Raw genomic sequence first — 24,642 nt, forward strand, 5'->3', positions numbered from 1 at the left:
AAACGTCTTTAACTAGAACAGGAAATGCAAGTCACGGTTTTGAGTACATACATACATACATACGTTAGTTGACCGCTCCCCATGGGAGCTTTTCAGGGCCAATTCGCACCCATCTCACCCCAGGGGAGGACATCCACCACACAGTAATCTCGTGCGTAGAGAATTAACGTCTCCTACTCCTAACCCTGCAGAAGACGGGGCCTACGGTTTATTCGTCCTTAACCGAGAAGACTAGAATATCTATCCATTTCTTGATTATAGAAAGGTAGCAAATTCTCCTCAGTTTTTTTAAGACCAGGAGTATCGGTCCAGCCGGGGCTCGAACCCTCGACCTCCCGCACAACACAATCCAGCGCTCTAACCAACTGAGCTAACCGGGAGGCGGTTAACTCAACATTGAGTCAACATTGAAATACCAAGTTGTTACTCAGTGTTCCATTTCACTCAGAACGCTAAGCGGATTTCTTAGGTTATCAGAGGGAAAGAGTTTAGCGTACATCCTAGACGTGACTTCTGGCCCGACGAAAGAAAGACGCGTCAAGTTGCCGAAATAGGCTCTGCTTTTCACAAGAAAAGTAGGCTGAGAGGTCAGTTTCAGTGTGAGCTGTGATTTGTGCTGTGAGTTGTTCTATCTTTAAGTTAGTCTTGCAGCCATTTCATCCGGACAACTTATTTCCTCTTCACAAGAAATGCGGTGCGAGAAAAGAATCAGAAGAATACTTCCTTGAGCTAAGATCAGTGCACAGACAGCTTTGTGCTTTCAAGTAGGCTTGTTTTTCGATCCCTTGCATTCAGTAAAATGATTCTTGAAATTGAAGATTTTTTGAAAATCTGTCGTGATCAGTAAAGTTTAAGTTGATACTTGGTGGTTACAGCAGGCTTAAATGCTTGTCTTTCTTTCTTGTCATTATAAATAGCAATTTAGCTTGATTTAATTTTGCGCAGCGTCTTCTTTTCTGTACTCTCACTTTTATTGATATATTAACGGATGGTCGTGAAATATCTTTGTTTCTTTATAGCTAAAGAAAGTACAGATGGCATGAGAGTGTTTGAAAAAGATAGTAGACAGGACCTCTATCCTTGTTGCTCGGGACCAAAGCGCATTCATTGAAATAGCTCTTTTACAGCTGAACGCATTACGCGCTGAATAATATTTGTCTGCGATTTTAAATTCAACAGACCAGTATGGGAAAACCTCTGGATGAGAGGAAATTGGTGAGTTTTCATGGTTTTGATTTTGCTTTTTTTCTTCCTTTAACTTGTAGCAGAATCTGTCGGCCTGACTTGTGAAATACCAAATCCTTTCGCGTCTGACCTGTCTTAATGTTGTTTTGCTCTTTTTTCTTGTTTGCCTGTTAATTTTTATTCCAGTTACAACTTTTTTATTTCGTTCCAAAAGCCGCCCGTCCTCCCCTTAATTGTTAGACACTGAGCCATTCGATCAGCAGGCACCAAGAGTCATCTTAGCATTGTCAGCTCTTCACTGCTGAAGTGTTCATTCATATCAAGCTTTGAAGCGAAGAAACCGGAAAAAAAAAAAAAAAGAGAAAAGATTGTAAGCAGACTTTCTTTTCGCCCTTTGCGCCCAGTTTCTCTTTCGCTCTTGCGCCACAAAAGCAAGCGTTGGTATCCCATGCACTTATCTTATTTCTCGTACACAGAGTCTAGATCTACTATGGCTCGCAGATTTACTAACGCTCAAGTTACATCAGAAGTGTTTGGTAAACCTGTGCCTCACTAACAAGGAGGAAATAAAATTCAAGAGTGGGTTTTTTCTTTTGTATGTTGATAACACTCGTGCAAACGGCAAAATCATCCACAGATAGGTCAAGACTACTTCATCAATTAATGGTCGTTACTGAAAATCGCACCTGTGTCCATACACTAACATTCTCACTTAAAAAGAATGAGTTAGAACGGGTGCTTAACTTGCCGTTTTATCAAAGAGGCCTGAGATTGTTCCAGGAGGAAACAGCAGAGCCAGGGGGAGGTCAGACGCTACTTTGTCGCAGGAATCCTAAATTGAGTTCGTTTCATTGTTGTAACTTTATTTCGCTGTTTTTGGTAGTTTTTCCAATTTTATTTGTTGAGGATCAGGGAAAGTTTCAATAGAGATGATTCCTGAGACAGGATTTTACCTTTTCAACTGATGGATCGATCCACGGTGGGTGTTTGCCTCGAATGTTTTCACATTAATCGAAGAATGATTATCAATATCTTACTGATGTCCTACCGTAAACAGCGGCTGATAAGCCCCCCCCCCTACCACTACTTAGAAGCCTCCCCCTTGTTAGAGACACATTCACCAGTTATTAATATACATGAAAAAATTTCTCAGTTCTGATTGGTTAAGATGAAAGCAGTTTTTAGTTAATTCAGTGCAGAAGAGAGTTAATTCAGTGCAAAGAAAGAAACAAACCAGACATTTTGATTGGTCAGAATGATTGGTCAATGTCAATGTCAAGGTCAATGTCAAGGTCAACGTCACTTGCAGGGTTTGAATAAATTAATTTTGCATGTGATGCGCGCGCTTTTCTTCTACGGAGTTATGAGAAGCTACCTCGTATTTTTTCGTGTATATTATTAATAGATAATCACATAATTTTTTCGTGCAATTTAGAATAAATAAGCACTTGTAAATTTTTTCAAAGACCACAAATTGCACTCGCCCTACGGGCTCATGCAATTTTGTTAGTCTTTGAAAAAATTTACTCGTGCTTATTTATTCCAAATTGCACTCGAGATCATGTGATTACCTATACAAACAACGAAAATAAGATCTAGCTGTTCTCTAAGAGATAGGCCGGAACATTGTATTATTTCAAATAAAAAATATGAAAAATTAATTGGAAATAATAAGTTTATCTCGTCTTCTTAGTCATCTGAATTAAAAAAGAATACTAATAATAATAAAACAAAACAAAACAAAACAACCAACAAGTAAACGGCCTTTTTAAAGTGAATCACGTGCAGCCTCTTATGGTATGAAATCATTCTTATTTGGAAATGGTGTTTTCTTTTTTGCTGTCGTTGAAATTTAACCGGACGGATGTCCAGGGAACAGGGTATATTGCCTGATTCCCGTTCTCTTATTTTGAGACAGCCCAACTTGGATGTATGTTAATGTTTTTGGAACACGTGTTTTGTGGAATAACTGATTTGTCTCTTGAGATACTGCAACAGCAAACGGAGTTGAAACAGATCTAAATGAGTACCAAAATGCAAATTATTACACCTATTTCCTAACTAAAGAGCATAAAAGAAATGTAAGTCCAGACAAATTTGCCGTGTCTCAGTACATATAACTTGTCACGCAAAATTCAACAAGGTAACACTAAGACACATTTTTAAATAGTCAGCACTTCCGGCTTGCAGCAAAGATTACCTTATCACGTGACTGACAATTGAGCGGAATGCAGAGGCTTTGTTCCCTCGTAAAGGCCGATGGTGCGAAGATTTAGCTCAAGAATCCTTGCATTTCGTCCTTTCAGCTTGGCTAAGAGCTTGTAAAACAGTTCCTCATGTAAAGTTCATGTATCCAAATTTCAGTTGCACAACGGCCGTTGCTTAGTTTCAATAAACGGGCATTTGCAATCGTCGAGTAAAGGGGAAAGAAAGGTATGTAATTGTCTGCCAACTTGAGTGAGCATGCATTGATCAGAGGGTTTTACTGGATGTCCAAGATTTCTTAATCATATACGCTTGAGAAAATCTTAAATGGCACAGTGAATTAGCTTCTCGACTGAGTTTCGCGGGTCGCTATTCCGACAACACTTGTTTATGTACAAATTAGATCCCCTTCCTTACCATGAAAGTGAAAGTTGCCTATCTTATTATCTTCCTGTTTATTTGGAGGGAATGTACTGATTATAATGATCGTTGTTGAAAAAAAGAAACATAGTTTACCCAGTATCTCATTGTTGTTTGTTTTTTCGTTTGTTTTGTTCCATATATTTGAGATTGTTCCTTTACTAAAATCGATTAACTTTGAATTTATTGGTTACAGCATGCGAACAGAAATATCAATTTAACGTAAAGGATATTTGTATCGAATAGTGAAAGCTTAAAAGTTAGCAGGATTAAAAGAATCTGAGCCTTAACGATTAGTTTCATCTAGTAGAATGATATGTTAAAGCTAATGCCCGTGATAATGGTCAATTACTTCAGGGATCTTACTTTCTGATACGAGTGCTTTGGAGGTTTTTTTAAGCATAACTAACAGCTTTTGCATTTTTAATTGTCATTGACTGTCGTTGATTGAATCATCCTTTAAGGGTTCTTACCTGTCATTCACCTCAGCACCAATTACAGTTGATTGAATCATCTTTCACTCAGGGTTCATTTTGATATATTAGATTTGCTGGTTGTTGTTTCAAATATCATCGTAATGATGCTGAAGAGTACAAAGTTTCAATCCTTACATGGTGAGAGACTTCTACCTCTCGTCCCAAATGCATTCTTAAACTCTTAGCACTGTGGCTTCACTCTCACCAATTTTCGTTCGCTCACTAATTGTTCAAATGTCTTGTTCATTCTACATCAAAATATACAAGGGAGCATTAATTTGTGATTGAAACCCTCTTATCAGGCTTTATACCCTGTACGGTATTTATTTTCAATTTACCACGTTTATGATTTTATTATTACGTATGGACTTAGAAGTTTGTCAGCTGACAAAGCATCCATCCACATTTTTCTGTGCGGTCACACGAAGGGCGAACTCTCAAAACGTGAGTTTTAGAAACTCGTTACGGTGGCTATTTTACATTATCAACTCAGTTGATGAAACCTAATTATCATTGATGGCATAAGACAGTATGTCCGTTAAGACTTCCAAGAGCAGTCATTTTGGCCCAATTACAGCATGGTGCTTCTCCTTAAGTGTACGGAAAATGTTGAATTTCAAGGCAGAGGTAGAAGGGATTAAACGCATGGCACCAATTCCTCACTTACGTAGATTTGCATTGGAAGAAATCTTCCACTCACATTTGTTTGAACAAATAGCTTAGCAAGCAAGGTTAGGACACAGTTTTAGAATCATGGTGGTTTGAACTAAATGTAGTGCCATGTTCTTTTCCTAACCTCATGAGGCTGTCTAACTGCTGTCTGTTTGGTTTTCTGTTCTTGAAGATAATTCAACTGACAGACAACTTTCAGCACCGAGCAAAGACGCTCCGGTACAGCCATCCTCTTCTAGTGCCTAGTCTTCCCATCAGTCACAGGCCTCGTCTGACAAAATAGCAGGTATATATTTGAATGAAGAGTCTTTTAGCCCAATTATAGCATAGGCTGCAGTTTTATAAGTTTTAACAGAGTGCAGTTAAAATTCAGCATTTAAAAATGTTGAATTTTTTTGGGGCAGAGGTAAGGAGAATCACACACGTGTTAAATTCCTCCCAGTTCTGCATGTGTGTAACCTCTACAGCGACACTGATTTAATAATAGAGCTTTCCAGTCAAGGTTACGACTCAGTGTTTAAATATCGGTAGTTTAAACCACTTGTGATGGCATGTTCCGTCGGTCCCAAACGCTATGTGGCTTTGTAAACTCTTTCTATTTGGTTTTGTTTTCTTAAAGATATTTTAACTGATGGACAGCAGCATGTTTAGTTACTGTACTTATTTTTACAAGGTGGAAATGCTCAGATAAAGGGGGGGATCGTAATGCCCAGATAAAGGGAAATATAGAATTATATGACTAATGACAATATGATTCATTCTATTCACTCCCGGATTAGAAAAGTAAGTTTTACTGAAGTTACAAATTAGAGTTGATAAAAATGCAGCCTCTAGCTAAACTGATGAAAAACTCTAGTCTAGAAATGATTATGTTCTCTTAAATTTGAGAGTTACCAAAAATTTAGGAAGCTGTTTTTTTTGTCTACAGATTCCTCTGCGATGCAATTTTTGGAATGGTGCCAGAATCAGCTGCGAAAGTCTTACAGCACCATGTGTCAAGTGGAAATAACACCATGGGACCCAGACAACACGGTACACATTAATGATATTTACATACAGTTGACGTTTTTACAAGATCACAGAAAACCTGACGGGACGACGAAAAAAAGGGTGGGAGACATCAGTGAAGTATTTGAAGGTGACGAACATCATCCCATCCGGAGACGAATTCTAGTGTATGGAAGACCTGGAATAGGAAAGTCTACTTTCACTCAGAAGCTAGCTGTGGATTGGGCAGATGGCAGAAAGGAGATTCTCAGGAAGTTTTCTCTTTTACTGTTAATCAAGTTGCGAGATGTTTGTGATATTTCGGACCTCTGTGCCATGTTGAAAACCGCTGAACTGTTGTCTGCTGATGACCCGATGGCAGTCAATAACTTGTATGTATATGTCCGTCAGAACCAGGAAAAAGTGCTGCTTATTTTGGACGGATATGACGAGTACAGCGGTGGAAAGTCATCTCCAGTTCACCAGATTTGGAGAGGCGGTCAACTGAGAGACTGTTGTGTAATGATCACAACGCGACCAGTAAAAGAGGATGAGCTTAGAATGCCAAGTCATGCTCAGTTTGAAATCAACGGGCTCGATACATGGAAACAAAAGCAACAGTTTGCAAGAAAGATTCTTGCTGATAAGGGGGACGTTGAAGGGTTACTTGACTACCTGAAAGAGCAGGACCTTGAAGAGATGGCAGAAATACCGCTTTTGTTGTTGATGTTGTGTCTTCTCTGGAAAGAGAAAAAGCATCAGTTACCCACATCTCGTGCGCACATTTACGTACAATTTATTCAAACTCTCTTGGATCACATGGCTACAAAAGATGCAGACAACGTCACAACAGGTAAAAGCATAGATGAATATCAAGAGGAACTTTACAAAATAGGAAAACTTGCATATGATGCTCTTTTGGAGGACCGTCTTCATTTTAACTTCAGCAAATGTGCGCATGGTGATCTCTTTGAGAAGCTAATATATGTGGGTTTTTTCCAAGTTTCCAAACGTTCCGCTTTGAACCGTGAGAAGATCGTTTATTTTCTTCATAAGTCTGTCCAGGAGTTTCTCGCCGCCCAGTTCATTGTTGAAGAACTGATGGTTGAGAGGAATGAAACTGTCACCTGCCTGTCAAGAATGGATACGTTTAAGAAATCAAGGAAGATGGCTGAAGTGCTAAAATTCGCGTGTGAGTTGTCATTAAAAGCTGCCGGGATTCCTTTTGATCATCTACATGACGTTGGAGAGAAAGAAGGTCTCACAAATTACCAGTTCACCAAGACACCCTCTAAAGATGATTTTTCTCAGGAACAACAACAGTTTATTCTACTCTGTGTCGATTGTTTGTTTTTGTGTCCAGCCTCAGAGAGAAGAGCCGTGTATTCTGCATTTCTCTCATGTGTTAACCATGTTGCGATACTTAGGGGAAAAAACACGACTACTGCTGCTGTAGAACACTTCTTCAAATCTGTCAGCAGTTTCCCAAACTATTTATTTTTTTTAAAGAGGTGGCCGATTAAACATTTGCCCGATGATGTCATAATGTTAGACTTGAACGCGGTCGTTTTAACGTCTTCTGGAGAAAGTAAAGATGTACAAAAGTACGCGGATTTACTCGTTGGGAACTCTTTCCTCAAAAAATCCGGGGGGAGAAACTTTGTCTATCTAATTAAGATAACAGATGAGGATTTTCATTCTGAATTGCTTCCTGAACTGATATCAGCGCCGGTTTGCTCTTGTCAGCCACCTGTGAATAATTTAGTAAATAACGAAAACAACAACATTGATGTGCCTTTGACTGAGAACCACTGTTTCTCACTGGTGAGAAAGATTGACATTCAGGTTAAAACAGTTAAGGATGCTGTTCTGTTGAAGAACGTGTTGCCTTTAGTAACAGCTCCTCGAGAAATTAGCATAGCAGAATATAGAAGACTATGGGAGGAGGAGGAGGAGGAGAAAGCCTTTAAACATCAATTGATTGAGAGCGCGATTAACGGAATTAATTTTATTTAAAATCTCCACAGTTTAGAATTTTTCGACAACAATACAGCAGCAAAGTATGCTGCTTTTATCTCTAACTCACTGCAGCATTCTCGAAATTTGCGTAAGCTCAACCTGTCCTTCAACCCTTTACACAGCGGTGAGCGTCATTTGGCTGAGAATCTTCATCACGTGCCACAGTTGACGAGATTAGTGTTGTGGGATGTACAAATGGGAGAAAAGGAATGTGCGGCACTGGCTGCCTCATTTAAGTACTTAAACAAGTTAGAAGAACTAAATATACGCAACAATACCTTGGGTCACGGGATTATTGAACTGGCCAAGAACCTGAACAATGTACCCAATCTGACTAAGCTGGACCTGAGGAATACAAATATGGGTGAAGATGAAGCATCAGCACTGGCCCATGCACTGAAGTATGTGCCACTGCTGAGATATCTCAATCTAGAATGCAATCCACTTGGCCGCAGGGTCAGGGATCTGGTCCAACATCTCAGCAGTGTTCCTAAGCTGGCGCGCCTGTACCTGAAAGGTGTTCAGATGACAAGGACAGAATTTGAAGAGTTGTCTACAGCAGTAAATGAGAGAAACATTGATGTGGACACCGATTACCATGTAAGTGGTTTTTGTTTTTTCTATCAGTTGTTATGTATCTAATTTTTGTTTAGATGCTCTTCAGCAGAGCACTTGATTGTGTTTCCAATAATTCGCTTTGAACTCAATTAATCAGATTATTTTTCGTGAGAAAGAATACAGTCTTCAGGAACAGTCACTGTTTTCAGAATTTTCTTTTTCTATTTTGCGACGTTAGGAGCCAATGTTGTAGGCGGAGACCGCAACAAACCCACGATAACTACTTTTACGGCTCATGCCTAGCTTGTTCAAAGATGATTTGATGAAAACAATGACGAAGATTAAATTTAGTGACTTCCAAATGACTTGATATTTCCTGATTACGCAATAATTAAAAACTTTGGGAGTTCATTCGATTGACCTTTGCTTTGCTTGTGTAGTTACGCCTTACTTGAGAGAGAAAAAAAAAGATGAGTTGTGAGAATTTTTTGCTGACCAAACTCCTCTGCTCAATTTTGAATTTTGAATTTTGAAATTGTTCGGCTTCTGTTCTTATTGTGGAATACTTTTATTTGGGTTTGATTATTTAACGAGAAAAAATTGTTCAACCCATACGTGCTTTGAATTCGATGAAGCTGTTCCCTACATTCTGTGCGGGCATTTATTCGCTTTTGCTATCAGGGAGCGTGAACCACAAAAAATATAAATGAGCCAACAAAAGGGATTTTTTCGTTTTTTAAAATCCGAATTGGTTTTTTTAAGTGAAAGTCGCGTTGATTCTATTGTCATATCTTCACGTCTTAAAGGTTCGTGCCGATGATAGGAAATTATTCACCAAAATTTGAAGGTGTAATGATTGTCTTCTTTAACGAAACTGGCACGGTGTTATATTTACTGGGAGTTAAATGGTTTCCTTGTACTTATTTATCAGTTGGATTCTTTTCCTCTTTGGATTATGTGCTCGTGTTGAGTGATTCTGTCAGTTTCTCGTAGAGCCCCCAGGTCTCCTATGTCTCCATGATAACCCTATTTTGTTTTGAAAAATCAAACAGCAACATTGCAAATATTGAATTTTTTTTTGAGTGAATCTCGTATGTCTCTGTCTCAATTATAAAAGCTGACGTTTCGAGCGTTAGCCCTCCGACGAAAGCTAACGCTCGAAACGTCGGCTTTTACAATCGTAACGGTGGCCAAACTACCATTTCAACTTTGTTGATATATTCAAATTATTTCGTTATCCCCACCGACGCAGCCCCAAACAGTTTCTTTAGAAACTATCAGCCTTTATTCATTTGTCTCTGTCTCAACTTGGTCTTGCAATCGATTATTAAATAATCCTGAGCAATGATGTTTTTTAACCTCAGTTTGGCAGACAGTGAAACTGATTCTGTGTACACCTCACGCTGCTTTCCATGTTTCCGTTACATCGTTGCTTGTTTGGATATGGGTTGCGGAAAAATATTCTCGATATTGAATGAAGAAAGAAACAAATTTAGCTTTCAAGACTTGAATACTACATAGTTTCTGTCAGTAGTGTCCAGTATAGTACGTGAAGTTGTCCTAATGGAACGAGGCTTAGTGATATTTTTTGATAAACTTTGTGAGTTCATTTGATTGGCCTTCGTTTTTGACGTAATATTGAAAGAGAAATCTTCTGTAGTTACATCGGGAGAGAAGAGAAGATGAATTGTGAGACTTTTTCTCTGACAAAATTTCTTTGGGTAATCAGGAGTTTAATTTTTGAAATTTATAGGCTTGTGTTGTTTTTGTGGGATGTGTTTATTTGGGTTTTTATTTGAGAACCCCGCCAATAAACAACTAAAAAACAAAACAAATCATTTTAAAAGGCGCGACCCGCGACACGCGACACGCGACCATTAGTCAAACTCGGCACTGTGTTATTATTTACTCGCTCTTCAATGGTTTCCTTAGTCTTATTTATCAGTTGGATTCTTTTCTCTTTTGGCTACTCTGCTCGTGTTGTGTAACTCTGTCAGAAATCGGGGCCTATCGGTCTCTCTCGCGTCGTATAAGTTCACTTTTGAAGAAAAATTAAAGAACAACATTGTTGATAATGAAGTTGTTAAACTTGCTATCGTATGTTTGTTTCTGCTTGGTCTCCCGTAAATCATAACAAAATAAGTTTTAAACTTCAATCTACCACACACCGTGGAGTTGATTCTGTGTACACTTTACGCTGCTTCCCATGTTTCTGTGACATCGCTGAACGTAAACAACTTTTTGATGTGAAACTCTTATTACGATCACTAGAATAAAAGATCTGCCTACCTTATTCGCTGCTCGTCTAGCCTTTCCTGTGGAGTGTGGGCGTTTTTCTATTTGCTTCTAGGAATACGGAAATGCTGCATTATCCCTCTCATCTAAAAAAAAAAAAAAGGTAGACAATTAACTTGTGTGGCATGAAATGATAGGTTAGGAGGCGTTAGTTGAGCGGAGCACGAGTGTGAACCTTGAAGTTGTTTTTGATTTGTTTTGTTTTGTTTTGTTTTTTATCATTATTATTTACTAGGTGTCTCGCATTTGCTTCAAACGTGGAGTTTTGTCAGAATAGTACGGTTTCATTGAAAGGAAATATTTATGCTTCTAGTAAAGCTGAGAAAAACATTACAACGATAACCCCGGATCATCAAAAAGGAACATCTAGAGTTGTCTGACTTTCAGTCGTGTAACAGTGTATTGAACTTGTAATGGACCTCAACAGCTTGGGAAATATGTGGAATTTATTTCTGCACTCCTTCTCTCTTGAAGCATATAGAGTTAAACTGAAATAGACAAATTACAATCGTTTTTAGGCACAATGCCGCAATGTCCCTGGACTAATTCAAACAGCAAACATGTTTTAATTGTACTTACAATTCTGTATTCCTTTTCTGAACCTTGTATTCGTGTCACGATTCTTGCTCTGTTCGTACCTGGAGACTATTAACAAAATAGCCTCCCCTCTGAAGTTTCGAAGCGCGTGTTCTCTTTTATAGAGATATGCCCCCGGGGATGTTACGTAACTAGACAGGGATTAACATAATTTCGTGGAAAACAAACAGTTTTGCTGGTGGAGAAATGATCTGGAGTAAAACCCGTCGCGTGTACATCTGAAAGGTTAAGACATTATTAAATTTTTGATTTCCCCTCGGGTAAGGAATGATAGCCAATACTTTGTATGCGGATTTATACCAATTTGAGAAGATATTAGACAGTTTTCTTTCGTTTTAAAAATATAGTATTTAATTTAATCATCTGTTTGTCTGTAAAGTATCGCCTTATTTTAATTGCCAGGGACCATTGTTGTTTATTATTTATATCTGAGAACATTTTTCCTGTTGTGAAATAAAGTTTTGGTCGCTTGTAGCTATTTGAATTCAAAAGTGAATATTCTCTTTTACTTCTCGCTTAGTCAAATATATTTGAATGCGTCAAATAATTAGCTTGTGTGTGAAAATGTAAGTTGGGTGTTACACATGGTTAATGAAACGGGTAATTTTTGCCACAGCGATGGAAAGGTGATATCTCGATATACGCGGGGGAAAGCAAGATGTTTTAAATATTTATCTTGCATGAAAATGCAAGGTTAGTGTTACAGATAATAGGTGCTGTGGTTGATATTGTTGCCTTTTTTCTTGTGATAGGAGTCGGAATTTTCAATAGGGAGGGTCATCTACCGAGTTCGGACAAAAGCTGAGCTGAAAATAAAAGGAATAAGTTTCAGAAAAGAGCCAGATGATGATGATGAGGAGGAGGATGAGGAATGATGAGGAGGATGAGATGATGATGAGGAATGATGAGGATGATGGGAATGATGATGATGATGGAGAATAATTAGGATGATGAGATGAGGATGAGGAGGATGAGGACGATGATGAGGTGATGGAGATTGATGAGGAGGATGAGGTTAATGATGACTTTCACGATGATGAGGAGGAGGATGACGATGATGAAGATGATAAGGATGATGACTATGACGAGAACTATGATGATGATGATGATGATGATAAGGATGATGACTATAACGAGAACTATGATGATGATGAGCAGGAGGAGGAGGATAACGATGACGATGAAGGTGATGATAATCATGTGGAGTGAGCGCTTGAAAAAAAAGGTTTTCTTGGCAACTGATTTGGCGAGTAATGAGCAGAGTAGTAATTTAGAATAACTTCGCTGTTCTTAAGTCGTGTGTCGTGGCAGCGAGCTAACAAAGATTTAATCTGAGATCTGCGTGACAAGTAAATCAGAATACTGTGTAAACAATGCTCTCTATTGAGACTGTCAATATAATGTAATGGTCACTCTTCTGTCTGATTGGCTTTTTAACTGTTCAACTTAGCTGTGAGATTTTAGAGGTCAATCAGAACGCAAAAAGAATCTGTTAGGTCATTAGTTTGATAAAAAGGAGCATTGATTCTACATATGACCTTTGGCGCGAAGAAAGAAAATCGCGTAGAGTAGTCTGTACTAAAACTCTCTTGTTGAGGAGACGGTCTAAACTGGGAGAGCTGAAACATTGGAGGGAGCTAACCCTTCTTACCCAAAACCCATTTTTCATTCTTCACAAGAAAAGCAGACTTTGAGAGAAAAGGGCGGAAAATGATTTTTGTGAGCTTAGATCAGTTCACAGGCAGCGTTGTGCAGTGAAGTAGGCTTGTTTTTATTCTTTACATTGTTGATGCTTGAAACTGAAAATTGCTACAAAATCGTTCGTGATCCGAGAAGAGTTAAAGTCGATACACAGTGTTACAGGCTTAAATGCTTGTTTTTGTAAATAGAAATTTGGCTTGGCTTGTTTTAATAAATGTTTTCACCATTTGACTCTAACTTTTAATTATTTATTAAAGAACATTGTCTCCATTGCTAAACAAAGTTCAGCTGGTATGAGAGTGTTTTACAAGGACAATGGATACGACCTCTATCCTTGTTGCTCGGACCCTAAATCACATTGAAATTTCTTTGTTAAAGTTATTTTACAGCTGAATGCATTGCGCGCTGAGGAATATTTGAGCCCAGATTTTGAATTTAAGAGAACTATTGCTCGACATGGGTACCTTTAGGGTGTGAAGAAAAACTGAGTAATTTTCATGGTTTTATATTGGCTTCATTTCCCTTCAATTCATAGCAGAATCTGACGGAATATTTATGTCTTTTGCGTTCGACCAACTGACCGACCTTTGTAATGTTCTTTTTGATGTTTTCCTGTTGTTTGTTTTTTTCTTTGTGTTTTGCCTTTAAATAAGCTTTTGGTATTTCATTCCACTAGCCGTCTATCTACCCTTTAATTTTCCTCCGCTGAACTATTCGATCAGGAGGCACTAAGAGTCACCTTAGTATCCTCTCTTCTTTATTGCAGTGCTATTAATTACATCAAGTTTTGAGGGGAAGAAACAAACGAAAAAGGCAAAAGAGAGAGAGAGAGAGGAAGAGAGAGGCTGTCAAAAGATTGCAAGCAGTCTCTCACCTCTCGATCTTTGTCTCCCTTTTTTTTTCGCTCGTGCGCCACAAAATAATATCCCAAACATCTATCACATCCCTTGTGCACAGAGTCTACAGTAGCCTAGATTTCGGGCTAAATTTCTCCGAAAGGGAATTTTGTTTGCGCGTACTAGTTAGTAATTAGAAGAAACGACTAAGGTCTTTTTTTTCAAATTGGTATTATGGACAAGTCTCAGTTTATCTATAATCAAGAACATGTCCATTGACATAAAACGGATGATATGACTTTTAGGTGGTTAATTCTTTGCAAATAGCATTAATCTAGACACAGATAGAATGCAACCACTTAAAAGTCGAACCAATGTTCTTGATAAGGAACGACTTTAAAGGCCTTACACGACGCTACACTTTGATAGGGTGCTAGGGAACCCGCCCAAGACCGGTAACATCTGCAGCGCTCAATCAAAGAGTCCCGGGTTTTCAACTTGCTGTTGTCGGCTGTGATCGAGTAGCAGCTGTTGTCTCAAGCCTTTCAATGTCTTTTCCATGCCTTCATTTGATTTCTGCATGTGTGCAAAAATTATCAAATGTCTCAGTCGCTCAGAATGAATTTCTGGTGAGAAAAACTAATTTAAAAATAAGATCTATTCTTCCTGGTGTGAATCAACTAAAGATACATTTTAAGGTAACTGTAAATGACAAGGTTTTTATGAGGTAATATTCTTATAACATAGAAATTATGGAATGATAAATTTAATTTGGCGCATCACAAAATGAAGAGAGAAGGAGCTGGCAGAAAGGAAGGCCCTAGCACCAGGACTCATTCAGACAAGATGCCACCTCGGGTAACTCGAGTGATGACCTTCTCTGCTACCAAAATGGAAGTTGCTTAAGTAACCTGGTGTGAATTTTGCTCACGCTTTTATCAAAGGCTTAGTTTTCTATGTCTTTCTTTGGAATTGGCTATAATTGATCGTCATAAAATTCGTGTGTTTCTATTCCTTGGAACAAAGGTGTGACTATTCAGCGCTTCCGTCGGAGTCAGCATAACTCAGCAATAGAATTCAATGGTCCTGTTCGTTCACTTTTTGTGAACTGGAAAACTGGAAATCGTCAAATGGTGGATTTGACGATAGTAGATTATTTATGATGTGGTATTAATGTCAGTGTCTCAGCAACTGCGCACACACCCCTCGCTTAACCGACATTAGTCCCAACTCGTTATTATTTGACTGTCGTTGGTCAAGGGAGGGGTATGTGTGTAGTTTGTCAGATACTGACACTGGTTCAAAATGTCTTACTTCATTCTGGCGCTGGCGATTTTCTTGTTGTAAACGCTCATATTTTTCCTAGAAAAAAGGATAAAAATTCAAATCAACATAGGCTTTGTCCAGCAGATGATAATATTCTATTGCATGTAAAAATAATAAATCTTATTATCCAACTACAGTTCTTAGAGTACAAATAACGCCATAGACGAGTACAAATATCACGCGCTACTTGTACTCTAGAGTACCGGTTAAACAGGTTTTCTCGCATTGCGCAAGCGAAGAATTGGATTGTAGTTACGAAAAAAAAAAATTGCCGGACAATTTGAATCATATTTCCGACGACGAAGAGACAGAATGGCTGGCAAATATAGTTTATTAGATGAATCAAACTAATAAAAACAGCCAGACGACCAGGAAATGTCTTCATTTATTGAACAAAATAGAAACAGCAACACGACAACACGCCAATTCTGTTCCGCTTCGCATATTTCTGTCACGCACTCCCTGAAATAAATATCCGCGAAATTCGCCCGCACTGAAATAACAGCTTGGCCTGTTGGATAATAAATAACTTATTAGACGTTTTGTTGTGTAGTATCGCTGAGTATTTTACGGGCTCGTCAAAATACGGCACAACTCGTAAAAAAATACTCAGCGATACTACATAACAAAACGTCTAATAAGGTATATATATTCCATTCTTTTTGTCAAAAAACACAAAGAAAGGATGAACTGCGGTCAGCTTATGTTCTCTTAAAGCTTAGTGGATTGAGGTTTTTGAGAAATGGAATGCTATTATGCCATATATTTTTCCGTTCCTTTATTTTGCTGTAGAACATTAAAAAAATTCCCATTTAGTTTCCCATTCCCTTTTTTCCCTTTTTTCCCTTTTTTCCCTATTCCCAATTTGCCATTCCTCATTTTAAATTTCACTAATATCCGCTAAAAATAAATATGATCAGTACGTCGATTAAAGGTGTATCATCAGTACCTCAAGTTTTATCTTCTCTTGCTGTTGATAAGCTTTAGCTGCAATTTCTCGACTCAAATTCTCGTCGAAATCTTTTAATTGTTTCAGCACGCCTAAGTATTGCTGCATTTCTGTCATAAGTTCCTGGGATAAAAGTACAACTTTCACTTACAATCGTTGCTTTGTGTGTTGGTTTTCTTTACAGTAACTAACAGCTGTTATAGTCTCTTGAAACTACATAATGATTACTACAAGAATCGCAATGTACTTGTACGAAAGGAACTGCATTCAATGGATATCCATATCTTTTATTGTCCGTGAAATTATTAATGTCAAAAATTATGTAAGATACAGATGAGGAGGCTTCAAACTCATTCATTTTTCTCATTTCTGGTCTAACTTTTAATTTCAAATAAAAAGCATTTTTACCGGATGAAATTCGAAGCACACAGCAGCACAAATTTGTTTAGCTCCGGTGGCACGATCCTTATAATCCTGTTCAATGTTTTTGTATCCTGCTACGATGTCGTCGAACATGACTTTGGCGCCTTCCTTCCCGTGAAGCTGAGCGAGGATTGGGTCCAAGTGTTGTTTTTTGAGTTGCTTTAGGAGAGCGTTGCAAGCCTCTCGAGTGAACTGATCATTTTCAGTCTGCCACTTGAAATAATCTCGTTTAGCAAGCAACTGAGAAATAAAAAGGAGAAAAGACCTTTCACATCTATTGTGCGTAGATGCCTTTGCACAACTTGATTTCACTGCGTTCGAATTCCGAGCAGGTACTCTTCCGTTTTTAAATATATTTCATCATGATTTAAAACCTCTAGCCTTATTATTAGTAAAATCTTAAAAAGTTTGTCCCGTTATAACTATCGAAAATTTCAGTCATCCGTACAAAAAGGTTAGGACTGGGGAAAACAATGGACGAATTTTTCAAAAGTTCATGGGAAATTGTGTTCTTTTTTAGAGTACTGAATGAGGTATGTTTACGCAATATGTAAAAACTCCTTACCATCAGTTCGTTCAGGTACCTCTCGATTGTAACAGAGGATATTCCGATTGTTTCAATTTCTAACTGACCGATTGCTTGGTCAAGTGCAGTTTCATGATATTTACGAATGTCTTCGGAGTCACAAGGCAGCTGATTAGACAGTTTTGATTGCATGATGGCGCTATAGACATGCATGGCTGCGTGCGTTGCTTCAGAACATTTATCAGTTACAAATATGTCCCAGGCTGACTGGATATTAGGAATCACTCCGGGAGTGTTGATGGCCTTCACATAAATTTCAACCAAAGCAGCCAGACCTGGAAATAGAGTGGTTATCGAGGGATTAAAAGTTGTCGGTGTACTGTAGACAAAAGGTTTAAAAAGTAATCTAAAAATGAAAACATAACATAGGATTGGGAACGATAATTCAAGAAGTATGCCGTAACCTAAGATTCCAGAAATTTTGTGTATCTCTCTAATATTTTCTTCAAAACTATTAATTTTTGAAAAATACATATAAATCTACGAGAAGTTACGTCTTGCTCCCTAACAGGAGATAGAAGTTGAAAGAAGATCCAATAATAAGCTTTACCTTGACCAGTCACCAGTTCTTCAAGAAGTACTCTTCAACAAGACCTTGAACTTTTCTATCTCAGAAAAGAACTCACTGTCGATGTGATTTCTGTTTCTGCTGATGTTTTTCATGACCTCCTCATTTGCAGATGGTGGAGGTAGTTTGAAGGCTTCGAAGCCAGGGAAGAAACGCAAAATGCTTTCAGCGACTTGTTGGGTGTGGTCTGCCTGTTCCATTCCTTGATCCTTGAAAACCTTGTTGGATTTAAATGCAGTTGTAACAAGGAACCAGACAAAATTTCTGGGGAGGGAGGGAGGGTTTTGGAGGGAAGACGGTTTTCAGGGGGGACAGAGTGGGGAATCATGTTTATCATCAGTGTATAATAGAGGGACTGTAGAATATTGACTACCAATTAACTGCCAATGGGGGAGAGGGGTTCATTAGAATATTAAACAGCCTTAGGGAGGATCAGGTAAATTTATTGCGACACAACCAAAATCCTTTGCCCCTCTCTACCCCCTCTCAGGGATAAACAATGAACAGTTCCTCATTGTTTGGTGTTTTGTCAAGGAATCTTTGCGAATCTAAGGGGACAAGGAAAAAGGCTAGCACGCCCTCTTTTTTTAATCCTGAATGTGTACAGAGTTGAAATGTGCCTGCTTCTCGAAAAATTTATAACTGTTCACGAACCAATTTTATATGCGCCTCGCCGGGGATGGAGCAGTGTGATCAAGGTGACCTACTTAATCAGTCTCGTTCGTTTATGGGACAGGACTACGATTCGGGTGTTGTCAAAATGTAAATAAACTTAGCAGATGTATTAATTACCATAAAGGATAAAGAAAGCTTTTGTCTCTTGTTTTGGTAGAGTCAAGAATATACTTAAGTTAAGACGACTTGTAACTAGATATATACATAGTTACAACAATCAAACAGCTCATAAAATAATGAGAGTGGTTTATCGAAACGGCCTATTCCATTTCCGAAACCATTACACCTCCAAAAAGTTAAAAAAATGACCCTAACATCCAAAAAACAAAGCCATTTACTCGAAGGCTCAGGTATATGATTGATAAAAGAAACTCTAATCATGAACAAAGTGTACTTCATTGTTCTCAGTTTGTAGTAGAGGATATTTTTTGGAAGCGTTTGAATAATTCTTTTGCCATGTCTGTCCAATGTTTCAAAATGAGTTGCCTTACCCTTGAAAGGAAGTACTCCTTAATGTCCCTGCAGTCGGGTGGAATGGACTGAGTAACATCCCTGAGAAGCCGGATGAAGAATGGAAAAGTCTTGTGGAAGAATTCTGTGTCGTCTTGAGGACCACTCGCACTCACACTGCCGTCGTTGGAGCGAAGTCTTTTTCGTTGGGACAACTTCATGATAAAACTGCGCACGAAATGTTAAGAAATTTTCTCGTTTCATCTACCCCGCACGGTGGCTTTCTTTTTCTTGTTTGTTCAGCTTAGTATCTTTTTTGGGCAAAAAATCCTTTAAGGTTCTTGTTTCACTTTTGCTTATTAAAAAAGCTCGACAAGGGTTTTTTTTAACGGGAAAATTTTGCCGGTGTAAGCTCGGCTACCATTCTGTGCTCGAGAAATAACGCGGACTTTTTCCAATTAAGCGCTCAGTAGAAGGTTTGTGCTCAAAAATCGGATCGTTCTTGTCGAGGTTGTGGAGTGCATATATTGTAGCTAGTTTTCATGAACAGGTTTCAACATCTAATTTAAAATAAATTGTGAGAACGCCCCACGCTCACTAAAACCGTTTAAATATCATGCCTGCGTTTCACCAAACCCCGAAGCACACGTAGATGTATTCCCAGCTCATGAGCTCTCTGCACCCCACCCCACCCCGCTTATTTCCCCATCCTCAGATGTACTTGTTAAAGGATACTCCAATCCATGGAGATCATGTCTAGTGGGAACACCTGCTGAGTTATAGATCGACACAGAGGCCAGCAAAACAGTGAGAGTAAATATCTGATTGTCATCCAAACCTCCTCTCATCACTGCATCAATTCCCTCAGAGTCTAACAAGATCACGATACATTCCTTGCCAGTTGAGTCCTGGAGACCCAAATAGAGAGTTTCAAATTGTGTGAGCTTTGGTGTGTGTAACGTAAATATGGAGATTATCATTGTTTTAGTCAAGCCAAAAATAGTCAAAATATATTTAAATTGAATATAGAATCCTTGTAACTGGTGTCGAAGGCAGTAATTAATCAATAAATGAGCAAAAGACGGTCGCAGCTATCAGAGAACATCGAGCGGTTGAGGTTACTTGCCAGTAACGAAACTGCGACCTACGGATGAACTTTTTCAGTTACCAGATTAATGCGTACTTACCTGCATTTTTCGTGGCACTATCCACATCCAGATTCCAACGGTTTCCGGATCAAAATGATGCCCGAGAGGGGACACTTCAGGTTGATCAAAAGTTTCACTCAGAATATACGACTTTCCTTTCCTGTATGGACCTGCAATCGACACAAGCGGAACCTACACGCAGGAGTTGAAATAAGACGTATTTTAGTTAACAATGAACTCCAGTAATTATGAATCACTGCTTGAAATTTCGGCTAAACAGTCACACCAAGTTATCATATCGGGATACATAGGAATTTACCAGCAGGAATCACAGGTAGCCCATGGCCAAATTCGATAGACGACTACTACCGGAACTGAGGCTGGGAACCATTAGAAATATAAGATTTGTGATAGTAAATTGGTTCATTTAAAAGCAGAATATTTCAGGAGGTAAATAAAAAAGTGCATGTACCGTTCCTCTCTTCAGTCTTTTTTTTACCAAGTTTTTTGGTTGGTTATTAATTCCCTCATTTAGAATATACGTAAAGAAAAAAAACAGAGAATAAAAGCGGCCTAAATGGCCATAATAAGGTCAGACAATAAAGGACACGCATATGCGCACGCGAACTAAACAAGATAAGTTGCTGTCGAAACGTAATCTCCCAGTGCAATTTCATGCGAGTCCTGTTGTGTTATGAGATTGCAGGTTGGCAAGTGGTCATTACAAGGCCGTAAAGAAAGACACACCCACATGGATGCGCGTAAGAACGAGGCAAGATAAATTGTTGTTGAAACTTAATGTGTTATGAGATTGCAGGTCGGCAAGTGGCCATTACAAGGCCGGAAAGAAAGACACACCCACATGCATGCGCGTAAGAAGAGGCAAGATAAATTGTTGTTGAAACTTAATGCAATCTCATACGAGTCCTGTTGTGTTACGAGATTGCGGGTTGCATGTATTCACATATCGAGCGTGGGATAACCTGTGCTTTGGTGAGTAAGGTGGGCTTTCCCCATTAGGGCTGCACGACTTCAAGTGCAAACTATTTGTAGCCGTAGCGAGTCGTTGCGGCAACTTTTGAAGTGTTTGTAGAATTTTTTTTCTAGGATTTTGAGTATCTGACTGCCAGAGCGGCCAGCTGAGGTTTTTAGAAAAGTAATTGATTGATTCTTGTAAGATACAACTGAATAATTAAATGAATAATGAAAAATGTTCTTCCTTCTTTGGAGCTCTTTCCCCCATTTACGTTGGAAGCGTTTATAAAACAAACAAACAAACTTTTATACTAAATCGCACACGGCTTCTTGTTGTGTTAACTTATTATCAAAGCGATACAGTATTTTCTTTCTTGCTTCCGTTGAACTTTAACCGGACATATGTTCAGACAAAAGGGTGTATCGCCTGATTCCCGTTCTCTTGCATTCAGTTCGCCCAACTTGATGTGTTTTATTCGATGTGATGTAGACGTTAGCGCATGTTTTGTAGAATAATTGATTCGTATTCTGAGATACTGCAAGAGATGACGGAGATGAACTCTATCTCTGGTCCGAAATAGAAAATGTTGTTCAAAATTGCACTAGTTTCTTAACTGAAGAGCTTAGAAGTAATCTTATGTCTTGCCGTGCATGGGTACTGTACATATAATTTGTCACGCAATGTTCAACATGTACTCAGAGCGTCACGGAATGCTAAAACATCAGTATTTCGCTGAATATTTCTCTTTCTTTTTATGACTTAAAGGGCCATCTGTGGAATTTATAGCAAAACAATTACTACCACAAGTAACAATGAGACATATTTTTAGAACATTCAAAACTTCCGGCTTGCGGTAAAGATTATCTTAACACGTGACTGACTTGCTTGAATGGAATGCACCAGCTGGGCAGTTTCCTTGTGAAATCAACAGTCCGGTGGAGTGAAGTTTCAGCTAACGAATCCTTGTGTTTCTTTCTTTCATCTCGGCTCTGAACTTGTAAAACAGTTCTTTATGTAAATTACATCTTACCAAGTCGAAGTTGTACAGCAGCTGTAGCTCAGTTTCATTAAACACCAACATTTGCAGTCATCGAGTAGAAAGGAAACGGAAGTAAGGTTGTTGTCTGCTAACCTAAGCGAGCATGCATTTATTAGATTATTTTACTGCATGTCCAAGGTTTCATACTCATGTATGCTCGAGTAATGTGGCACAGTTTTAATGGCTGCTTAGGTGAGTTTTGGAGATTGGCATTTACAACAGTTGTATAATAAATATGCTCATTTTAGATTAGCAACCTTTGCACTTCTTGATTATGAAAGTGAAAGTTGCCTATCTCGTCGTGTTCCTGGTTATTTATAGGGAACTGCACTTATGAATTGTTTGTTTTCCCAGTATCTCATTGTTGTTTGGTTTTCTATTTGTTTTATTTCATTTACTTTAGACTGTTTCTTGAAATATAGATGATTTTCGATTTTATCGGTTTAACTGCGTGCATTCACTACATCAATGTAAATGTATTGGATATGGTTATAAACAACAGTTTGCAAATTGAAACTTGAATTACTACATTGAAAACCAGGAGATTTAGGGGTGGTTCGGGTGGTTCGGTCGAACCCCCTAAATTGTCCCTCAGAACGCTGGAAATCATGTTTCCGAAGACCTAATTTTCAAAATCTTGGACCCCTCAGAAGGGGAACAATTCTCTGAACCCCCTTGACTAAATCCTGGATCTGCCCTAGGACTTCTACATGTAGTTCCAATTTGCTCTTTAACTCTGGGCTGGGCAATGGCTTCACTGCTTATACCTTTGCTTTGCCCAATATTTGTTAAGATTTCTGCTGTTCAGTTCACTCTACATCAAATGCAAGAGAGCATTAATTTTTAATTGAATCACTTCTGTCACCGTCTAACCCCTGTGAAATATTTGTTCTATTTCATTTTACGACTTTTACAAAATTCAGATTTTACTAGTGGACATCAGAGTATTGTAAAGAACAGTGTCTTTTCCAATCCCTATAAGCTTCTTCAGTGTTACTAATTTGACCTATTTTAAAATGCTCTCCTGGTTCTGTTTTTATTTCCTTGTTAACTCAGCTAGGTTGTAGAATTCATTTTTATATAGGTGCCAACTGTCAATTAAAGAATTGTGATTCGGTTGCTAATTGAAGAATTGTGATTCGGTTACCATATGAAGCAATAATTTGGTTGCCTGTAAATCTCAGTGATTAAAAACTTGTTCTCTTTACTTGCAATGCAAAAAAGTTTTAAAGACCTGGACACTTTGCTGTAAACTATACCAACCAAAATAACAACCAACAAGATGGTGTGGGGGAATTTTCTTTTCCAAAATGGATCTCCCACAATGGGCTCTGTCGCATAATGTGTATCAGTAAAGTTTTGATCAGCAAACTTGACAGATAATTTGGAAGGCAACCAGAAAGAATATTGAAAAGTCTCCACGTAGTTTTGAAGACCAACCCCTCAGGATTCAAATTGTGCAGAAGTTTTACTTGTGTGGTGGGATTTGATTTGTGATTAATTTGCTAGAAGAAAGGTTGTCACAAAAGAATTTTTGCCAAATAGTGCATTTGGTTACCTTTCCATTGATATTATAGTTTGGCGGTTAGATATGCTTCAAATAGCATGTTGAGAATTGTCTTTTTGCAAAGGACACCCATCAAGGTCTACAGTATTCGTAATAAAGAACACTGCCAAAATGTTAAATACATGTAGATTGCCTACCAGCATTACTAACCCTAACATTATAGTTCCAAACATTCAATTTTCAGTGGTATTGTCAGCCAGCTCAAGTTGCAATTTTTCTCCTTGTCTCCATGAATTGTATTCATCCAATTGTTTTTCTGTTGAAATTGTGTTTGCAAAATTTTTATATTTGAATGGATTGTTAGTTTGTTTGTAACTTTTTTCATCATGTACAGTACCTGTAATTTTTTTATTGGCACTAGTGGAGCTTTATTTTTTTGACAAATGACTCAGAAGTGAGGGCCTGTTTTAATTGCAAATCCATGTGTTCAGGAGAAAATGAACAAAAAGTTACAATTTAAACTTAATATCTGAACAACTCACTTGTAATTTTTTTATGGTGCATGCATATTGAACTGTAAAATAAATGGTTAATCTACGTAACCCTTTACCAGCAAGCCACGCATACATGGTAGTAATTACGACTATTGCTGTTGTTATTTGTTTCTTGTTGAAATTAAGAGACGGCATTATGTACGTGTGTACATTGCAAGGCTGTTTGATGTGACACCTATTGCAGCCTAAAACACCCACAATGATTCCTGATTTCCATTGCAGTGAACTGTTCATATAGCAACAAATCCCAAAACTTCAGCATTCTGCTCCAAGAGCAACACTGAAAAAGTGTCGATCTTTTAAGATCAAAACTTGTTCAAGAAATCAAAAGTTTGCAATCAAAACACACCTCAGGCCCAGATCTTGCAGTTTAGCTGGAAAATGCCTTCTCACTTTATTCGCTAGCCCTTGTTCTTCCTTTTGACAAAAGCTAGTGTCGCAAACACAACCTTAGCCTCGTTTATGACCGAAAAGAATTCAGGGAAATTCC

General features: G+C 38.3%; 1 protein-coding gene and 1 pseudogene across 2 annotated transcripts in view; one reads left to right on the forward strand and one right to left on the reverse strand.

The window, feature by feature from the left end:
- The window catches only part of LOC148735931 (NLR family CARD domain-containing protein 4-like), a 34,219-nt pseudogene extending 20,873 nt beyond the window's left edge, over positions 1–13,346 (forward strand). Inside the window, exons 2-5 of the transcript XR_015998742.1 lie at positions 5,887–8,564; positions 12,167–12,275; positions 12,316–12,401; positions 12,459–13,346. The product of XR_015998742.1 is annotated as an NLR family CARD domain-containing protein 4-like (transcript). The remainder of the gene's footprint in view (positions 1–5,886; positions 8,565–12,166; positions 12,276–12,315; positions 12,402–12,458) is intronic.
- A 1,464-nt stretch (positions 13,347–14,810) lies between these two features.
- Positions 14,811–22,133, reverse strand: LOC148735932 (guanylate-binding protein 6-like). The gene is made up of 9 exons (XM_088753012.1): positions 22,083–22,133; positions 20,116–20,268; positions 19,664–19,836; positions 18,970–19,156; positions 17,862–18,021; positions 17,215–17,510; positions 16,635–16,889; positions 16,227–16,349; positions 14,811–15,313 (listed from the first exon to the last, which is right to left on the reverse strand). The coding sequence occupies exons 1-9, from the start codon at positions 22,131–22,133 to the stop codon at positions 15,128–15,130; spliced, it is 1,584 nt and encodes a 527-aa protein (XP_088609138.1). The 3' UTR covers positions 14,811–15,127.
- Positions 22,134–24,642: the final 2,509 nt, after the last annotated feature.

This window comes from Stylophora pistillata, chromosome 3, assembly GCF_964205215.1.
Source record: "Stylophora pistillata chromosome 3, jaStyPist1.2, whole genome shotgun sequence".
Classification (NCBI taxonomy): domain Eukaryota; kingdom Metazoa; phylum Cnidaria; class Anthozoa; order Scleractinia; family Pocilloporidae; genus Stylophora; species Stylophora pistillata.